At 59.7% G+C, this 15352-nt stretch overlaps 1 protein-coding gene across 4 annotated transcripts in view; it reads right to left on the reverse strand.

The window, feature by feature from the left end:
* Positions 1-203: 203 nt before the first annotated feature.
* RALGDS (ral guanine nucleotide dissociation stimulator) overlaps positions 204-15352 on the reverse strand; it is a 42560-nt gene continuing 27411 nt past the window's right edge. For 2 of the 4 annotated variants that reach the window (XM_081150549.1, XM_081150546.1), the window contains exons 2-18: positions 13738-13848; positions 12627-12820; positions 12030-12089; positions 10973-11163; positions 10264-10754; positions 9322-9537; positions 8887-8990; positions 8403-8487; positions 7935-8003; positions 7433-7519; positions 6901-6933; positions 6464-6585; positions 6171-6266; positions 5737-5938; positions 5314-5556; positions 4052-4166; positions 204-2353 (exon numbers count right to left, since the gene is read on the reverse strand). In XM_081150549.1, the coding sequence (XP_081006675.1) occupies positions 2178-2353; positions 4052-4166; positions 5314-5556; positions 5737-5938; positions 6171-6266; positions 6464-6585; positions 6901-6933; positions 7433-7519; positions 7935-8003; positions 8403-8487; positions 8887-8990; positions 9322-9537; positions 10264-10754; positions 10973-11163; positions 12030-12089; positions 12627-12820; positions 13738-13848 (2595 nt within the window). In that variant the 3' untranslated portion in view covers positions 204-2177. The remainder of the gene's footprint in view (positions 2354-4051; positions 4167-5313; positions 5557-5736; positions 5939-6170; positions 6267-6463; positions 6586-6900; positions 6934-7432; positions 7520-7934; positions 8004-8402; positions 8488-8886; positions 8991-9321; positions 9538-10263; positions 10755-10972; positions 11164-12029; positions 12090-12626; positions 12821-13737; positions 13849-15352) is intronic. The other 2 variants (XM_081150547.1, XM_081150548.1) reach the window with 2 other exon arrangements.

The following is a 15352-nucleotide window of genomic DNA, read 5'->3' on the forward strand; positions in this document are numbered from 1 at the left end:
TTCTAAGAGTACAACCCATTGACCTTAATTGCATTCACACTATTGCACAACCATCGCCACTACTATCTAGTTCCAAAACTTTCATCACCCCAAACTTTGTACCCATTCAGCAGTAACTCCCTGCCCCCCACTCCTGCTAATCGCCTTCCTGTCTCAATGTGCCTATTTTAGGTATCTTTTCTCTTTTTATTGATTTTTTTTTTCCAGGTAGGGAGAGAGGGAGAGACATCGCCATGAGAGATACCTTGACCGATTGCCTCCCACATGCTCCCTGACCAGGGATTGAACCAGCAACCCAGGTATGTGCCCTGACCAGAAATCAAACCCACGACCTTCCGGTGCACCGGATGACACTCCAACCGAGCCCCCGGCCAGGACTAGCTATTCCTTGTAAGTGGAACCATGTTTTCAGGGGCCGTCCCTGTTGTGGCAGGGATCAGAACTCCACTCCCCTCTGTGGCTGAACAACATTCCTGTGCGTGATGTTGACACAGAATTGTGCTCAGGGCTCTTATAATCCTTCTCATATCTATAAAGCCGTTAGTAACACCGCACCGAGGGCCCTGAGCACGGGACCCTGGTCAGTAGTTTCAATGTCTGGGAGAGTCTGTCTATTTTTCTCCCCCTGGGAATGAGCCCTGGTCTCCTGTGCTTTGTAATTTGTGGAGAACTGGGTACTGAGCATTACAAGTGGGGACTCTGAGACCAGGCGCCCCCCCCTCCCCGGGGATCCCTTTATTACTGGCCAGGGGATGCAGCCCTCCGTTTCTATAGTAACTTTTCCAAACGATTTTTGCAAAACCTGCATTTCTTGTGTATCGTCCCTGGTTTCTGTTCCCTGGTCTCTGCAGTCAGTGAGACGTCCCCACCTCGTGTCTGTCCAGCCGCCCTGGCTGTTGTCTGATGAGGTTCCAGAGCCCAAATTTGACGATTCTAGCAGGTTTTTCTCCCCAGCTTAATGGCTGTTTCCATGGAGACATGACCCCTGGAGCTTCTTACTCCAACGTTTTCTGTCACAAATGTAATTTTTAACAACACCCAAATTTCCGAGGTGGTTGTCAGGCCCTGTGAGAGCACCTCCGACCTCTAATGCTGGGGTGCCGAGGGCTGTCTCAGCTCCCTGCCCAGGTTCATGATGCTCAAGTCGCCAGGCGCCCTGTGGAAGGTGGAACCGGGCATTTCCGTAGGAGCCAGAGATGGGGGGCGCCGGCCCTTCTGCTTCTCCTGCAGAGTGAACCCACAGCCCCGCACGGCTCCCCCTGAACAGACTGTGGGCGTCTGCATGTCGTTTAAGTGAGATGGACGAACAAAAGCGCCCTTCCTGGTCTATAGTAGAAACAGGGATTTAATATCATAAGTCTAGCATTTACTATTTACAACAAATAAATATTGCCCCTCCCCAACCAGTAAACATGATTTTTGCCTTTTATACAAATATTCAACCCCCTCCCTTACCCCCAACCCTCCTTTCCCATGGACCCTGTCCGGTGCGGTCTCGTGAAGCCCAGGATGCAGTGGTGAATGGCACTTGCAGTGTCGTGAGCTGTGACGTCAAGGGGACTCGGCTGGGACAGTCCTCAGTCACCTGTGAAGAGAGGTCCACGAAGAGGGTCTCTCCTCTCCGAGAGCCAGCGGGCTGGGGGCGCAGAACTCCCTCACTCAGTTGGCCCTGACGATGGGATCTTTGGTGCAGCCCGAGGAAGGCTAGAGTGGTGGGAGGGGGCCAGGACCCCAGTGAATGGCACGGCTGGTGTCCATGGGCGGGAGGAGTGAACTGCAGTGGTCAGATCCAGTGGATGAGTGGGTGCCCTGGGGTGCTGTGGGCACAGACGGCAGTGACCCACACCTGGGACGGCGTGAGGGAGGTGTAGTGCGGGCGTGCCCCTTGGCAGCGCTCCTTGGCAAAGTCCACTAGTCCTCTGATTCCAGAGAGCAGAAGGCACCTAAGGCGGCGAGTGGTCCACGGGAGGCCAGGTCAGCCCGTTGATGGGCAGGCGTCAATCCCGGCGGCGGGAGAGGTCCAGGGAGACACTGGAGTCTGGGGGTGGCCTGGGCTGGCAGGCTGGGCGGAAGGTGCCTGCCTGGCCTGGGCCACTCTCGTCGGCAAGTGCTTCGTTGCCCGGCCAGCCTGACCCTGGAAAGGGCAGTCCTGAGGCTGGGCCAGCACGAGGGACCAGCTAGAAGATGCCCTTGGCAATCTTGAGTCCCTTCTGCTTCATGCGGGGGAGGGTGGAGCTGGCTCCGTGCCTGACCTTTGCCCCCTTGGTGAAGGTCCGTTTCTTTAGGACAAAGTCATAGTTGGCAGTAGAGTTCATGGCATAGAACACATTGGCGTTGTCAGGGATCTTCAGCTCTGATGGGGGAAGGGAAGAGGGATGGTCGGTATGAGAGCCCCCAGGGCAGGCCTGAGCCAAGGACCAAGACCCCAACCCAACTCCAGGGTCCCCAAGGACCCCTCTTAATGACACTGGCCCAAGGAGACTGCGGAGGCATGATGAACCCTAAAGGACTCCTGCTGACAAGGGATCTGACTCCACGAGTCCCCCTCTGGGGCTGGCATCCATACCGCCTCCTTGCCCCCACTGCCATCGCTGACCAGGGTCTCAAGCAGGAATAGGTTCTGCAGGCCCCAGACCACCCTCCCCCCACCGAATCCCACCCTGCTCAGGATAAGAGCTCTGGGCCCAGTGAAGGGCAGGCCTGCATGCTGCTTGGGTGCTGGGCACCCACAGGTCCTGACACTTGGCTCCTGTTTTCCACCCGTCCCCTGGGGGCTGCAGGGCTGGAACCTGTGCGGCTCCATCACGTGGCTCTCCCTCCCGGTCCTTAAGCTGTGTCGGCTTCGTTGTTCCTTTTTGGTAGCATGGGTCCCACCTGCCCTGCCCACCTCACTAAGATGATGCAAGACAGTGAGAGAGGATTTAAAAACCAGCTTCTAGGGATTGTGGGGACATCATTACCAATGGTCTGGGGCCATGGTGGGTGACCAGCTCAGTGGGGAGGAAGTGGGGGTGACACAGTTAACCTTTATGGCACATGTATGTACCATGAGCATATACAGGGGTGGGCCAAAGTAGGCTTACAGTTGTTCATATAAAAAATAAGACAATAATTAACAAATTATTCTTTTTATTAAAAGAATAAGTTCTGTGTTCCGTGTACTCACAGCTGTAAGCCTACTTTTGCCCACCCGTGTACATAAACACTCTGGCTATTTTATTTCCTTCCTGGGAGAACACAGAGGGCGTAAGGAACTTGCCCAAGGTCCTCAGCCCTGGCCACCTGGCTCCGAGTCTGTGCCGACAAGACTCTTTCTTCCCCAGGGTTTAGAATACTGAGCTGCTCACAAGCAGCCCCTGCTGTGGGCTGAATGTCTGTCTCCCCTCAAAGTTGCTGTTGAAATCCTAACTCCCAAGGTAATGGGATCAGGAGGTAGGGCTTTTGGGAGGTGATGAGTTCATGAGGGTGGAGCCCCTGTGAATGGGATTAGCGCCCTTATAAAAGAGACCCCAGAGAGCTCGCCCTTCCCCACGTGCAGACACAGCCAGAAGTCAGCGGTCTGCACCCCGGGAGAGGGCCCTTGGCTGACCATGCTGGCACCCTGGTCTTGGACTTGTAGCCTCCAGAACTATGAAAAGTAAATTTCTGTTGTTTATTAGCCTCCCAGTCTGTGGAGGTTTGTTACACTGGTGGGAACAGACTAAGACAGTGTCACATGCCCGCGGATTTTAACATACTTGGTACTTTAGTCCACAGCAGTCACAGTTCTCCTGACACACACAATTCCCACCCTAGCGAGAAAGGGCCCCTATGAATGGCCCTTGGGCTCGGCCACCTGGCTGCTTTACTCCAGGAGAAAGGCCTTTGCCCGCCACTCCAGCCGTGAACTGGGTTCATGCCCCAGGCCCAGGAGGGCAGGGACGAGACACTGGAGTGCCCAGCCCTGCCCCGGAGCAGGTTGGTGTGCTGCCCCCTGCTGGTGCGGGTCCTGGGCTGTGGGCCTGGTGCTATCCCCACCCCGCCATGGCCTCCCCCATGGCCCCCAGCTTACTTCGCTCGTCTGAAATAACCTGCACCAGCTCATAGTGCTCCGGCTCATCCCCATCCAGGTGGTGCTTGTCCATCGCCTTGCGGATTACAGCCGGAGCCTTGTCTTGACTCGTAACCTGGATCAGGGCGGGGGACAGGCCATCATGACAAGGGTCCTAGAGTAGTTCCCCCAGAATGCAGCAGCCAGGGACCCTCGGGGCCACCTTGGCACCATGCACTGGGGCTCACAGCTTCTGGCCCGGTGCTGGATCTGTGGGGGTCTTGCCATCTTCTCCCGTCCCCCGGGGAGGCCTCCTTGCAACCATGAGGAGTCTTTCCCAATTGTTGCTACTCCCCATTCTCCCACAAGCCCGCTGCTTCCTCCCACACTACCTGGGGAAACCAACTGCCCCTCCAGCAATAGTATCAATGAGTCGATAGTATCAATGAGCAAGCCCTGGAGGTGAGAGCCCCGGGCTGCCCAGGGGCTGCTGACATGCCAGGTCCACACTGAGTGGAGGCTGCTGTCGTGGTCAGCAGGGGCCGACCCCTGCGGCCTCCACCCCAAGGGCCGGAGTGCAGGTGGGCCTTAGATACAGGGTCATCCAGGTGACTGTGTCACGGGGCACCTGGCCCAGTTGTGGGGTATGGCGGGGATGGGGGGCAGCAAACAGCTCATCTGCAGCCGAGTTCTGGAGAATGAGGAAAGTCCCCTCCACCCCACAGATCAATCCCGCTGGCTTGATCTTGACCTTCAATTTACACGCACTGCCTGACACTGCTGGCCCCCTCCACTGCCACCAGCCTGGCGCAGCCGGCCGCCGCTCCCTCGCCTGGATTACAACAGCAGCCTCCTACCCCTGCTGCCTGCATCTCCCAGCCCCAGCCATCCCCTCCGGAGACAAAAGTCACAGGTCACTGCTGTCCTCCTCTGCTCCAACCTCCAGTGACTCTGGTCTCCTTCCAACAAGATCCAGGCCCCTGACACTTCCCTGACCTTGACTCTTACCCCTGACCCTTGCCCCTTCACCTCAGGCCTGCTCGCTGCCCCTCCAACACCTGGGCACACCCCCTCCTTGGGACATGGCCTGGTGCTCCCCCAGACGGGTTGCTGGCTGTGATGTAAACTCCGTCTACTGCCCTCCAGTCGCCACCGAGCCCTGGTTTCTTCACGTCTGTCCTTCCTGACCCGCTGGAAGGCCGCCCCAGGAGGGCAGGACGGTGCAGGTGTCCGACCCCTGTGCTGCCTGGCAGAGTGCGGGCACCGAGGGGCCCGCCGCTCACCAGGATGCTCTTGTACATGTTGCCGTTGTCCACGTCCAGGCTGACTCGGATGATGCAGCAGTCGCCCACCTGCTGGTTGTAGAGCGGCAGTGAGGCACTGTAGCTGCTCACCCCGGAGACGGAGCGCTTGTGGGTGCGGGTGCCGGCCACGGGCGTGGTGGAGGCCGAGGAGGAGGAGGCGCTGCTGGAGGCTGAGCTGATGCCAGAGGTCTCCGGGGACGACTGGGAGGTCGACTCCCAGAACTGTGGGGACGGCACGGTCAGCAGAAGCCCTGAGCCCTGCAGGATGCCCCAGGCTGGGGTCCAGCTCTGGGGGCTTTGTTTAGGAGCTGGGGCTTCCTGGCCTCTTTTGTGGGTGTGGCGGGGGCACACGGGAACCTGGAGGGGAGGGGCTATGAAAGGCTGGTGGGGGGAGGCAGTCACCTTCTTTTCCTGCCCATCAGGGGACTCCGGGACAAAGCTCATATTGATCTCCTCCACATCGGAGCTGGAGGAGCCGGCCGAGTGGACGCTCAGTGCGTCGGCAATGTCCCCGCTGCTGAGGTAGGGGCTACACCTGAGCTGGTCACAGGACTTGGAGTGCGAGCTGCCACTGGTGCTCAGCTCTGTGCTGGGGGCCTGGCGGCTGAAGGAAGGGCTGGGTTACTTGGGGGAGGCCTCCCCGGGACACATCCCACCTCCATGCTGCCCCCTGCACTCTGCTTCAGGCACCCCATTTGCTCCAGCCATCTGACATAATTTAGCATCACCCCGTTTCAGGGGAGGAAACTGAGGCCCAGAGAGGTAAGGTGACTCCCCCAGTCACAGGGCTGGTCAGTGCCAGTTCTCAGCCCCCGTCCCTGTTTGCGGGCACCTACTCGCTCCAGCGCTTGACGATGGCCGTGTTCTTCTTGGCCTTCAGAGTGTTGCTGGCCGACTCGGAGGGGGGCTCCAGCTCACACGACAGGTTGTAGCTACAGAACAGAGCCGTAGCTGTGAGCTACCAGGAGCCACACTCAGGTCTCCCTCCCAGCATATGCCGGCGGCTGGACACCCAGCCATCTCACCAGGCAACAGGGTCAGTGCCAAGAGCCCATGCCACAGGCTCTCTGGAGCTGGCCTAGGGACGGCCCGCCTGTGACGCACCCCATCCCTGCCCCGGCCGCCGCACCTCTCAGCCTCGCTGAGCCGCTCTGTGGCCCGGAACCAGGCCCCAAACTGCTCCTCGGGCTCGATGCTGTAATTGTTGCAAGCAGACTGGAGCAGCTTGATCTGGGCGATCACTTCGAATTCCTGGGGCCAGAGGGCAGGATGGGGATGGCCTGGTGAGGTGCTGGGCAGGCCAGGGCCCAGTCTCTGGGTCCCTTCCTTTTCTCTGTTCCCACCCGGGTCTGACCCGATTCTCAGAGCTGGGTTCAAACAGACCCTCCCCAGGAAATCGTCCTTGATTCTGACCTCCTGCCCCCACCCTCTACTGGGAGAGGTTTTTCCCCATTCTGTACCCAACTCTCCCCATCAATATAACAAGAAGGGGGACAGAACCAAGAGTCTTCTACCCAAGTTGCATCTCTGATTTCCACCTCTGGAGTGAGGGCTGTGGCTACTCACCTTCCTCCTCTTCTCGAAGTTGATCAGTCTCCCCTGGAAGGCAGACAGCCAATGTCTATTAGAAAGTGTCCCCATGCCCATGACTAAGTGGCACCTCTCTCAGGCTGCACTACCGATAGTATACACCAGGGGGCAGGGCATGCACACAAGCTTGGACCTTGGGCGGGTCCTGGGAGCTGGGTGCTGGAGGGGGTGCCTTATCACCCAACCCTCTGAGGACTGAAGCCCTGGACGAGGCCCTGCTCAGACACCATGTGCCTGACCTTGAAGGGTCTGGCCTCTCTCGCCCATGGACACTGCCTGAGGGAGGGGCTGTGTCCAGCTTGGCCAAAATCTGCAGCTCTGAGCCCCACCAGCCAGTTGGTGAGCTGGTTACCCATTGGTAAGATGGGCAGGTGCCCCAACACACAGGGGCCCGGGGCTCTCATGAGATGAGGTGTGCCCTGCTGGGAGCTCAGGGCTCAGTAAGGGGTACTGTCCTCCTGGGCTTCAGGGCCCTGGCCCCGCCCCACCAAGCTCCCAGCTCACTCACATACAGGTAGTCCTTCATTGCAGTGTCCAGCATCACCAGGTCTGTGAGGAATGTTCCCAGGTAGGGGATGGTGCCCTGGATGACACCCTGTGACATTAGGTGGGAGGTGATAAGTGAGGCCCATGGCCACTCCCCTGGATACCCCCCAGCCTCGGCCCCTAGCCCCAACCCCAGGGCTCCCACTTGGAGGGACCTGGGGACTCCTAGGCACTAATCCCCCTCCTAGTGTTCACTGACCCCAAACTCCTTCTAGAGCCTTCCAGGCCTGATATTTTGCAAATCCCCAAGATGATATGGTCTCCAGCCCTCTCCACCCCTTAATCCCTCCCCAGGCCCTTGCTCTGGTGGCTCTAACTAGTCCCCCAAGACACCAGCTGGTCAGGGCACAGCCCTGCCAGGGCTCAGAGGCCAGGTCTAAAGGGGCATGCCAGGCAAGATGGCAGCAAGGAGGGGGCGCTCTGGAGGCCAGCTCCTGCCTCTCCAGGGGCTCAGGCACACTAACCGTTTCCTTTGGCCGCTTCTGGGCTCTCTTGGGGTTCATCTCCAGGGTGGCAAACTTGGAGGTCCCCTCCTGCCAGGGTTGAGCATAGGGTGAGCGAGGACTTCCTCCCTTTGCCCTTTGCGCCCACATGCACCCAGATCTGTCTAGTCATTTGGACCCATGCCTGGGCAGCCTCTTTGGGAGGGACGGCAGGGACCTGCCCACCCCCACGCCATCCACCACCAGCCTGGAGGGTGCTGGAGTGCCAGTGGGAGAAGACTGCACAGGAGCAGGAGACCTAATCCTGTAGCTCACCCACCCCTTCTAGAGAAGCCTACCCACCCCCAAACCATTCCGTTCCTGGGCCTCCTGTCCCCCAAACTGCCCCCACCTACCCACAGACCAAACAGGTCCCCCCTCCCCAAAGTCCAAAGAAACCTGGAAGTTTTCAAAGAAACCCCTGCTGCGCAGCTCAGCCCCACCTCTCACCTTGACAAGCAGCTCTCTGCTCAGCGAGTAGTTGTTCTCATCGGAGAAAATCTCCGACAGCTTCTGAAAGACCCGCAAGCTGTCCCTGGGGCACGGGGGAGGCTATGAGCGCAAATCCATTTCATCACAGAGCCCAAAGACCCGAACTGCCTGCGAGGTGGTTCCACTGGGGTCCTAAGGGCTCCGTGGGCCTGGCGGGGGTAGGGGGTGGGGAGGGCTCTCATATGGGTCACCTGGGTCCCATTCCCATTTCTACTGAGTGCCTCTGTTGTGACCAGTTTTGACTTCATGTGGCTCAATCCAGTACCTGACAGATAAGGAAACTGAGTCCTGAGGCAGAACTGCTGGCCGGAGGCCAATGGACACTTAGAAACCCCACCCACCCGCGGGCCCTGGCAGGTGGCAGGCTCACTGAGGGGACAGGGCCCAGCCCTGTGCGCGGTCCCTGGGGCACCGTGGAGCTCCTACAGGGAGGCCGGCCCACCTGGACACTTCCTCCCACGTCTTCTTCAGCCGGTGGATGGAGTTGCTCTGCAGAGCAGACAGGATGGCGTAGAGCGAAGAGAAGTTCTTGAGGACCCGGCACTCCTGGTGGCGGAGGAGACTGTGTAAGGCGGGGCTGGAATTCCCACCGGCCCCCCGCTGGGACCTCCCTTCCTGGATGAGACAGATGCCTGGAGCCCCCACCCCCAGGGGACCTGGGCCCCGATGAGTAACACTCCGGGGTGGCGGTGGGGGGACCTGAGCTCAGCCCAGGAAGGAAGCTGAGTGAGCACCCGGGCAGGGGGGGTGCAAGTCATGATCATCGAGCCCGTGAAACAGAAAGGCCAGGGGTCTATGCAGGGCCTGTACCACAGACCACAGCCCTGTGAGTGGGTAAAGGCAGCAAAGGGGTCCCCCGGGGCCTTCCAAGGCCTACCCTGGCCACCTCAATCCAGTGCTCCACCACCCTGGCCCTGTCCCGGGCCGTCACACTCCGGTCCCCGAGGCAGGTGGTGATGACGCAGTTGGCCACACTGTTGAACTGGGCGACGGTGGCACGGACGGTGGGAGCCAGGTGCTCCTTGCCCTTCTTGTCCCGTTGGGACCAGATGGAGCCCAGGCAGTGGTAGGGCACCACCTTCTTGAACAGCTCCTGGGGGGCAGGGGAGTGTCACTCAGCTCTGCCACGCCCCAGCTCAGCACGCACAGTCTCCCTCAGTCCCAGGGAGAGGCCCTGGTCAGTGCTGGAGCCCTGGAAACTGAGGACATGGACTGAGCACTGGGGGGGGGTGTCTCTGGGTTTGGCTCCCTGGCCCCTGTGGATGCCAGCACGAGGGACCCAGGATGAAACGCTGGCAGGAAAGTTTGGCATTTTCACCAGCCCATCCTCACTACCTCTGAGCACGAGAAAGTGGCTCCACCTGCACACACCAGGTGCCACCGCGCCTCCATCACACGCCTGCCTGTCGCTGTCCAGAGGCTCATGCACTATGGGTCTACAACTAGAGGCCAGGCTGGTGCCTGCCATTTAGTCAGGCACATCAGGAGCCTAACAAGCGCTGAGGCTGGTGAGGCCTCCTGGGCAGATGGGGGGAGCTCCCCTCCCTGACCAAACAGGCCCCTAGCTCTCTATTATTCCACCTCATTTAATCCTGTCACTGTGCAGAGAGATGGGATGGGGGTAGGGTCCTAGCTCCACAGTCCACAGGGAAACTGAGGTCTTGGGGTTAAGAAACTTGCCCACTTCACGCGGTTTGCACTGTTGGAGCTGGGATTTGGGCCAGGACATCAGCACTGGACCAGGGAATGGCATATGTGGGCAGCAGATGCCAGAGGAAGGTGCACCCTCCCTGCCCGCCTGCTGAGAAGAGTTGCTCACCGCATCCATCAGGGTAAACTGCTCTGCTACCAGGTCGGGAGGGAATGCCAAGAGGTGAGGCTTCTCCTCACTCAGCCCATTCTCTGCAGCCACAGGCAAAGGCCAGGAAGGCTCTGGTGCTGGAGCTGACTCTAGCTCTAGAGTTTGTGATAAAGCTGGGTCCAGCTCTGGAGTTGATGTTGCAATAGGTGCTGGTGCTGGCTCTCGCTCTGGAGCTGGTTCAAGCGTAGGCTCAAGTTCTCGGGCCAGCACTAGCTCTTGCTCTGAAGTCAGCACTGGACTGGGCACTAGACATGGTGCTAGACTGGGCACTAGAGCTGGCGCTGGAGCTGGCTCTTGTTCTGAAGTAGGCACAGGACTGGGCACTACAGCTGGCACTGGAGCTGGCTTTAGCTCTGAAGTCAGCGTAGGACTGGGCGCTAGAGCTGGTGTTGGAGCTGTCTCTAGGTCTGGAGCTGGTTTTAGAGCTGGTGCTGGAGCTGGTGATAGAGCTGTAAGAGGAGAAAAGTTCAGCAACACGCCTGCTTTTCCAAGACAAAAATCACACCACTGCCTTCTAGAAAAGCCTCAGCCCAGGATGTCTTCCCCACCTACAGTCCACCACATGAGTGGTCTGAGGCCTTTGCTCCTGGCCCACCGCAGCCTCTAGAGGCTCCTCCTTGTGTGTCCAGTACTGACAACCCCCCCCTCCCCGCCGCATTCTCCTCACCCTCCAGCTCTGCTGTAAGCTCTGCGTGCTCCAGCTGAGCCAGAAGCAGGTGCGCACGGCGCTCCAGGTCGGAGCCAGGCACGTTGAGCTGCACATAGGCCACCAGCTGCCTGAGGCAGGGAAAGTCCGGGGGCTGGCAGAAGTCCTCTGAGTACTGGTCCAGCCAGGTGCCCAGGATGGAGGAGATGGCACTGGGGGTGGGGGTGACAGCAGAGTCAGAGGCCTGGCCTCTCCCTCCACGCAGCCCTCCCATGGCACCCCTGTAGGGGCGGGACTCTGGGCCTGTCCCTGCCCATCCAGAGGCTAGTGCCCTCCTGCCCACTTGCACTGGGCTGTCCAGGCAGGGGCAGGCCTGGTAAACAGGCAGGGGCTGGCAGTCTCCAGGGGAGGGTGCTCTGCATCGACGGTGTGACCACCTTCCTGCCTTGGGGAAGCCTGACATACCCCCTTTGTCTGTCTCTGGTCCCTCCCCACTGGACTGTAAGCTCCATGAGGCCAGGGAGGGGCTGGCCTGCTCTGATCATGGCACAGACTGGCACACAGTAGGTGCCGCTTAAACATTTGAGGGAGGAGGGGACCAGCAGAGTGTGTCCTGCCTAGCCTTCATGGGCCCTCGACCACAGCCTCAGCTCATGCCCGACATGCTGCCCTATTCTGTGACGTGCGTGGGCCTCGTGTTCCCTCTGATACTGTTCCGGGAAATTAGGCTCAGCCGCACAGGCCCCACATGCGGCTGCGCTTGGAGGACTGAGGTGGGGCCGGCATGTAAGCAGGGCACCAGGCTAGGGACAGGGCAAGCGGGACTGGGGCAGGCTGTGGTGGGGACGGGTCCTCTCCAGGGCTAGCTCTGAGTCCCCAGCCTCACTCTGCCCCCTGGAGACCTGGCCCCATCCACAGCTCCGATGCCTTTCCTCCTGCAGGAAAAGCTACAGGCCCCAGAGAAGCAGAATTGCAAAATGTGTGGGGGCCAGGGTTCTGCCCAAACCCCCAGCCTCAGCCCCCAAATGTCCCACCGCAGAGACAGGAGGCCCTCCCACCAGCCCAGAAGTCCACTCACTTTCTCAGGTGGTCCTGGGGTCCGCCGTCCTCGTGGGCATAGGGGAGGATGCACCCGTATCTAGAGGAGGCAGTGAGGGCGTCACATCTACCCTACCTGCTATGATGTCTTGTGGCATTGGCTGCCCCGCCCCCCACTGCGACGGAGGCCCGGAGGGCAGGGTTTTTTGTTTCTTTTTTCACTGAATTATGTCCCATGCCCAGAAAAGTGCCCGCACACAGAAGCAGCTTCACATACATTAGTGGAATGAATGAACCCCAACTGGCACCTTACAGTTATCTGAGTGGGTCTGGGGCTCCCAGACAGCCCCCAGGGGCCCCTGCGCTGGCCACTCATAGGGGGGACCCCAGATAGAATCTGGGACCTCTGTTCAGATGGGAAGACCATTCCACCCCAGGGCACAGGGCGGCGAGGCTTGAGGCAGAGAGCTGCTTCGGGCGGGAGAGGAAAAGTAGAAGTGGGCAGCCCCTCCCCACAGTCCTGACAACCCTGGGAGGTCGTCCTCTTAGCACCCCAGTTTTCACATGAGCAAACTGAGGCTCAGAGAGGTGAAGCGGTATTCCCGAGACACACAGCAGTAGGGGGTGGGGAGCTCACCTTTTGAACAGAAGGTCCAGGACCTGCTGGGTGGTGGTGAAGGTCCGGTAGGTGCACAGGAAGATGGTGACGTAGGAGAGGTCGCTGCCCTGGAAGGCTGGCACCAGGTGCTCCACCAGCTTCTCCAGCGTGCCTGCCTTCACCGTCCGCACCTTGCAGGTCTCGTACAGGTTCAGGGCTGACTCATTTTCACACTGGGGTGGGATGAAGGAGGGACATATGGTCAGTGGCTGCGGCAGGGACCACCAAAAGGGGGGGCCTGGAGCTCAGATGGACACCCAAGTGCTCGGTGACTTTTGGCAGGAGATGGGGCATGAGTGTCCCCAGCAGAAGAAGGTTCTCAGGTTTAAAAGTAGATCTGAGGAGGGGGAGGACAAGAAATACTAACATCTGCAGGTGGTCAGCCAGCTGAGGAAAGACCGCACTTCCCTGTGGTAAGAGCATTACCCCCGAGAGCCCTGGCATTCAAGAGGCAAGGAAACAGGCTTGTCAGGGTGGGAGGAAGCAGCACACCAGGGCACACAGGACATTCAGGGCAGCGCGGTGCCAGGCCCCAGGCCCTGAGGGGCTGAGTCCCCATGGTAACTGCCTCCCTTCTGGAATGTCAGGGCTCAGCTCTGGGCTGCAGGGGCCAAGGGGCTGTGCTCAGCGAGAGAGCAAGTTACAGACAACAGTGTAGAGCAGCCTGGGCCCCCGCCCTTTCTGGGGTGAAAGCAGCCCTTCCTACTAAGTGTGGTGATGTTAAGGCCCAGAGGTGCGGAAGGACAGCCAAAGGAAAGCTCCAAGGGACAGCAGGGACAGCAGCCAAAACAGGAAACACTGGGGCCAGATGCACGAATGCTCCCAAGCTAGCATGAAGTGGAAACGGTGTAAGAGCATCCTTTCTGATATTCACACGAATATGTGAACAGACTCTGCACTTGTGCTCGGCCAAGTCCAGGGCTGGACGGTGGGGGCGGGTAGGGGAGAGCGCATTCCTTTGGGAGCAGGACTGTGGGGCCCATGGGCAGGAAAGTCCTGGAAGGAAGCAGGGTGCAGTCACCAGGGTGGCATCTGGAACCCGCGGCCTTCTCAGGGCTGTGGCTGTGGCGGCCCCTCCACCCACACTCACCCCGAGCCAGCGCTGGCCCTTGTTGGTGCCGTGGTGCACCTGCACCTTGCGCAGGGAGATGGAGTAGACGACCCCGTTGACCAGCTCCTCGCCGATCTCCTGCGTGGAGCTCTGTAAAGACAGTGCGGGGCCGCCAGGCGGGCGTCAGGGCCCTGCCCGGCGACGCTGCAGGGGCGCCCCAGGCAACCTCCCTTCCCCAGATGTGGTCCAGACCAGTGGCCACACAGCCCTCCAGTCCCGAATGAAACAGGATGACAGCTCGAGGATGGAATTGGTATCAGGGCAGGTGGGCACTGCCCAGGGTGAGCCCCTTCCATCCTGCCAGTCATGAGCTGGGTATGGAGATGAGCCCACCGGCCTTCCAACCTCCCAACAACCTGCTCCTGCCCAGGGTGCCCTCCCCACAAGACAAGTACTGTTACTTGGTTATTTCACAGATGAGTACATGGAGGCTGAGAGGAGAGCAACCTGTCCAAAGTCATGCTGCTGCAGGTAAGTGGCAGACCAGGGACCCCAGGCCCTGACAGCCAATTGCACCCAGGCAGATATAGCAGCCCTCACCTCCATCCTTCCTCTGCCAAGCCTGCCCCTGGCCCCCCAACTGAGCCAGCAGGGGTGGCAGCTCCTCCTGGCCCAGCACTGGAGTCAGCACTGTGGGTCTGGGGCAGGTGTGGGGCATCCTTGAGGCCACATGTGAGGCCACTTCCTTCCCTTTCTGCTCATTCATAGCCTTGTGCCTTCTTGGGCAACAGAGGAGTTCCCAGTTCCCTGTGTGTCATCACGTGCGTGGGGACAGGGTGAGAAAGATGAAATGCTGACTTGCAGGCTGACAGCTGGGGTTCCACGGGACCCCAAAGCCATGGGACTTTGGCTGGGTCAGGAAGAGGGGTCATCTGGCTAAAACCTGGACCCCGGACAGAAAGGAAAGGCCCTTGTTTTCGGAGGCAGAGGCCCCGTAGCACTGGGCAGGCTAGCCTGGGGGCTGTGTCATCAAGGCCCAGACAAGGCCACTGAGTCAGGGCCTCCCTGGGCTTCACAGCCCCCTCCCAGCTGGCCCTGTCCAGGGAAGGGTGAGCTTGTAGCAGGAGGGGGCCTAGGAGTAAAGATGCCTACCTCTGATAGCTCAGGAGCTGCTGGGAGGTGCTAGTGGGCACATGGCCATCAATCACATGGTAAATGCCAGTAGCTGGGACCATGCACAGGTCACTGCCCCGCCAGGGTGCATGTGGAGCTCAGAGGAGGCCACTGAAAAGTGCTGACTCAGCCTGAGCCACACTGACAGCCCTTCCCTAAAGCCCTCGGCCTGAGTGGGGCCCCTGGGCAGGAACCAGATGCCAGCATCCTGTACTGTACCCCAAGATGTCAGCACCCCTGGGGTCAGGGCCTGGGGGGCCTGGGCCTCTCACTTCCTGACCACCCCAGAGAACTCTGGGAGGCCCGGGAGCCATCCTCTGGAAGTCCACTTCCTCTGACCCAAGGCCGCCCTCCCACTCCAGGCATTGTACCAACAGGAAAGCCGCTGCAATCACACCAGGCTCCTGACCCTTCGCCACTGCCTCCTCCAGGGAGAAAGCCAGCCGTTTCTTGGAAGTCAGCAGGGAACCCACAGCAGAGG

The sequence above is a fragment of the Miniopterus schreibersii genome (assembly GCF_964146895.1).
Source record: "Miniopterus schreibersii genome assembly, chromosome: 11".
In the NCBI taxonomy this organism is placed as follows: domain Eukaryota; kingdom Metazoa; phylum Chordata; class Mammalia; order Chiroptera; family Miniopteridae; genus Miniopterus; species Miniopterus schreibersii.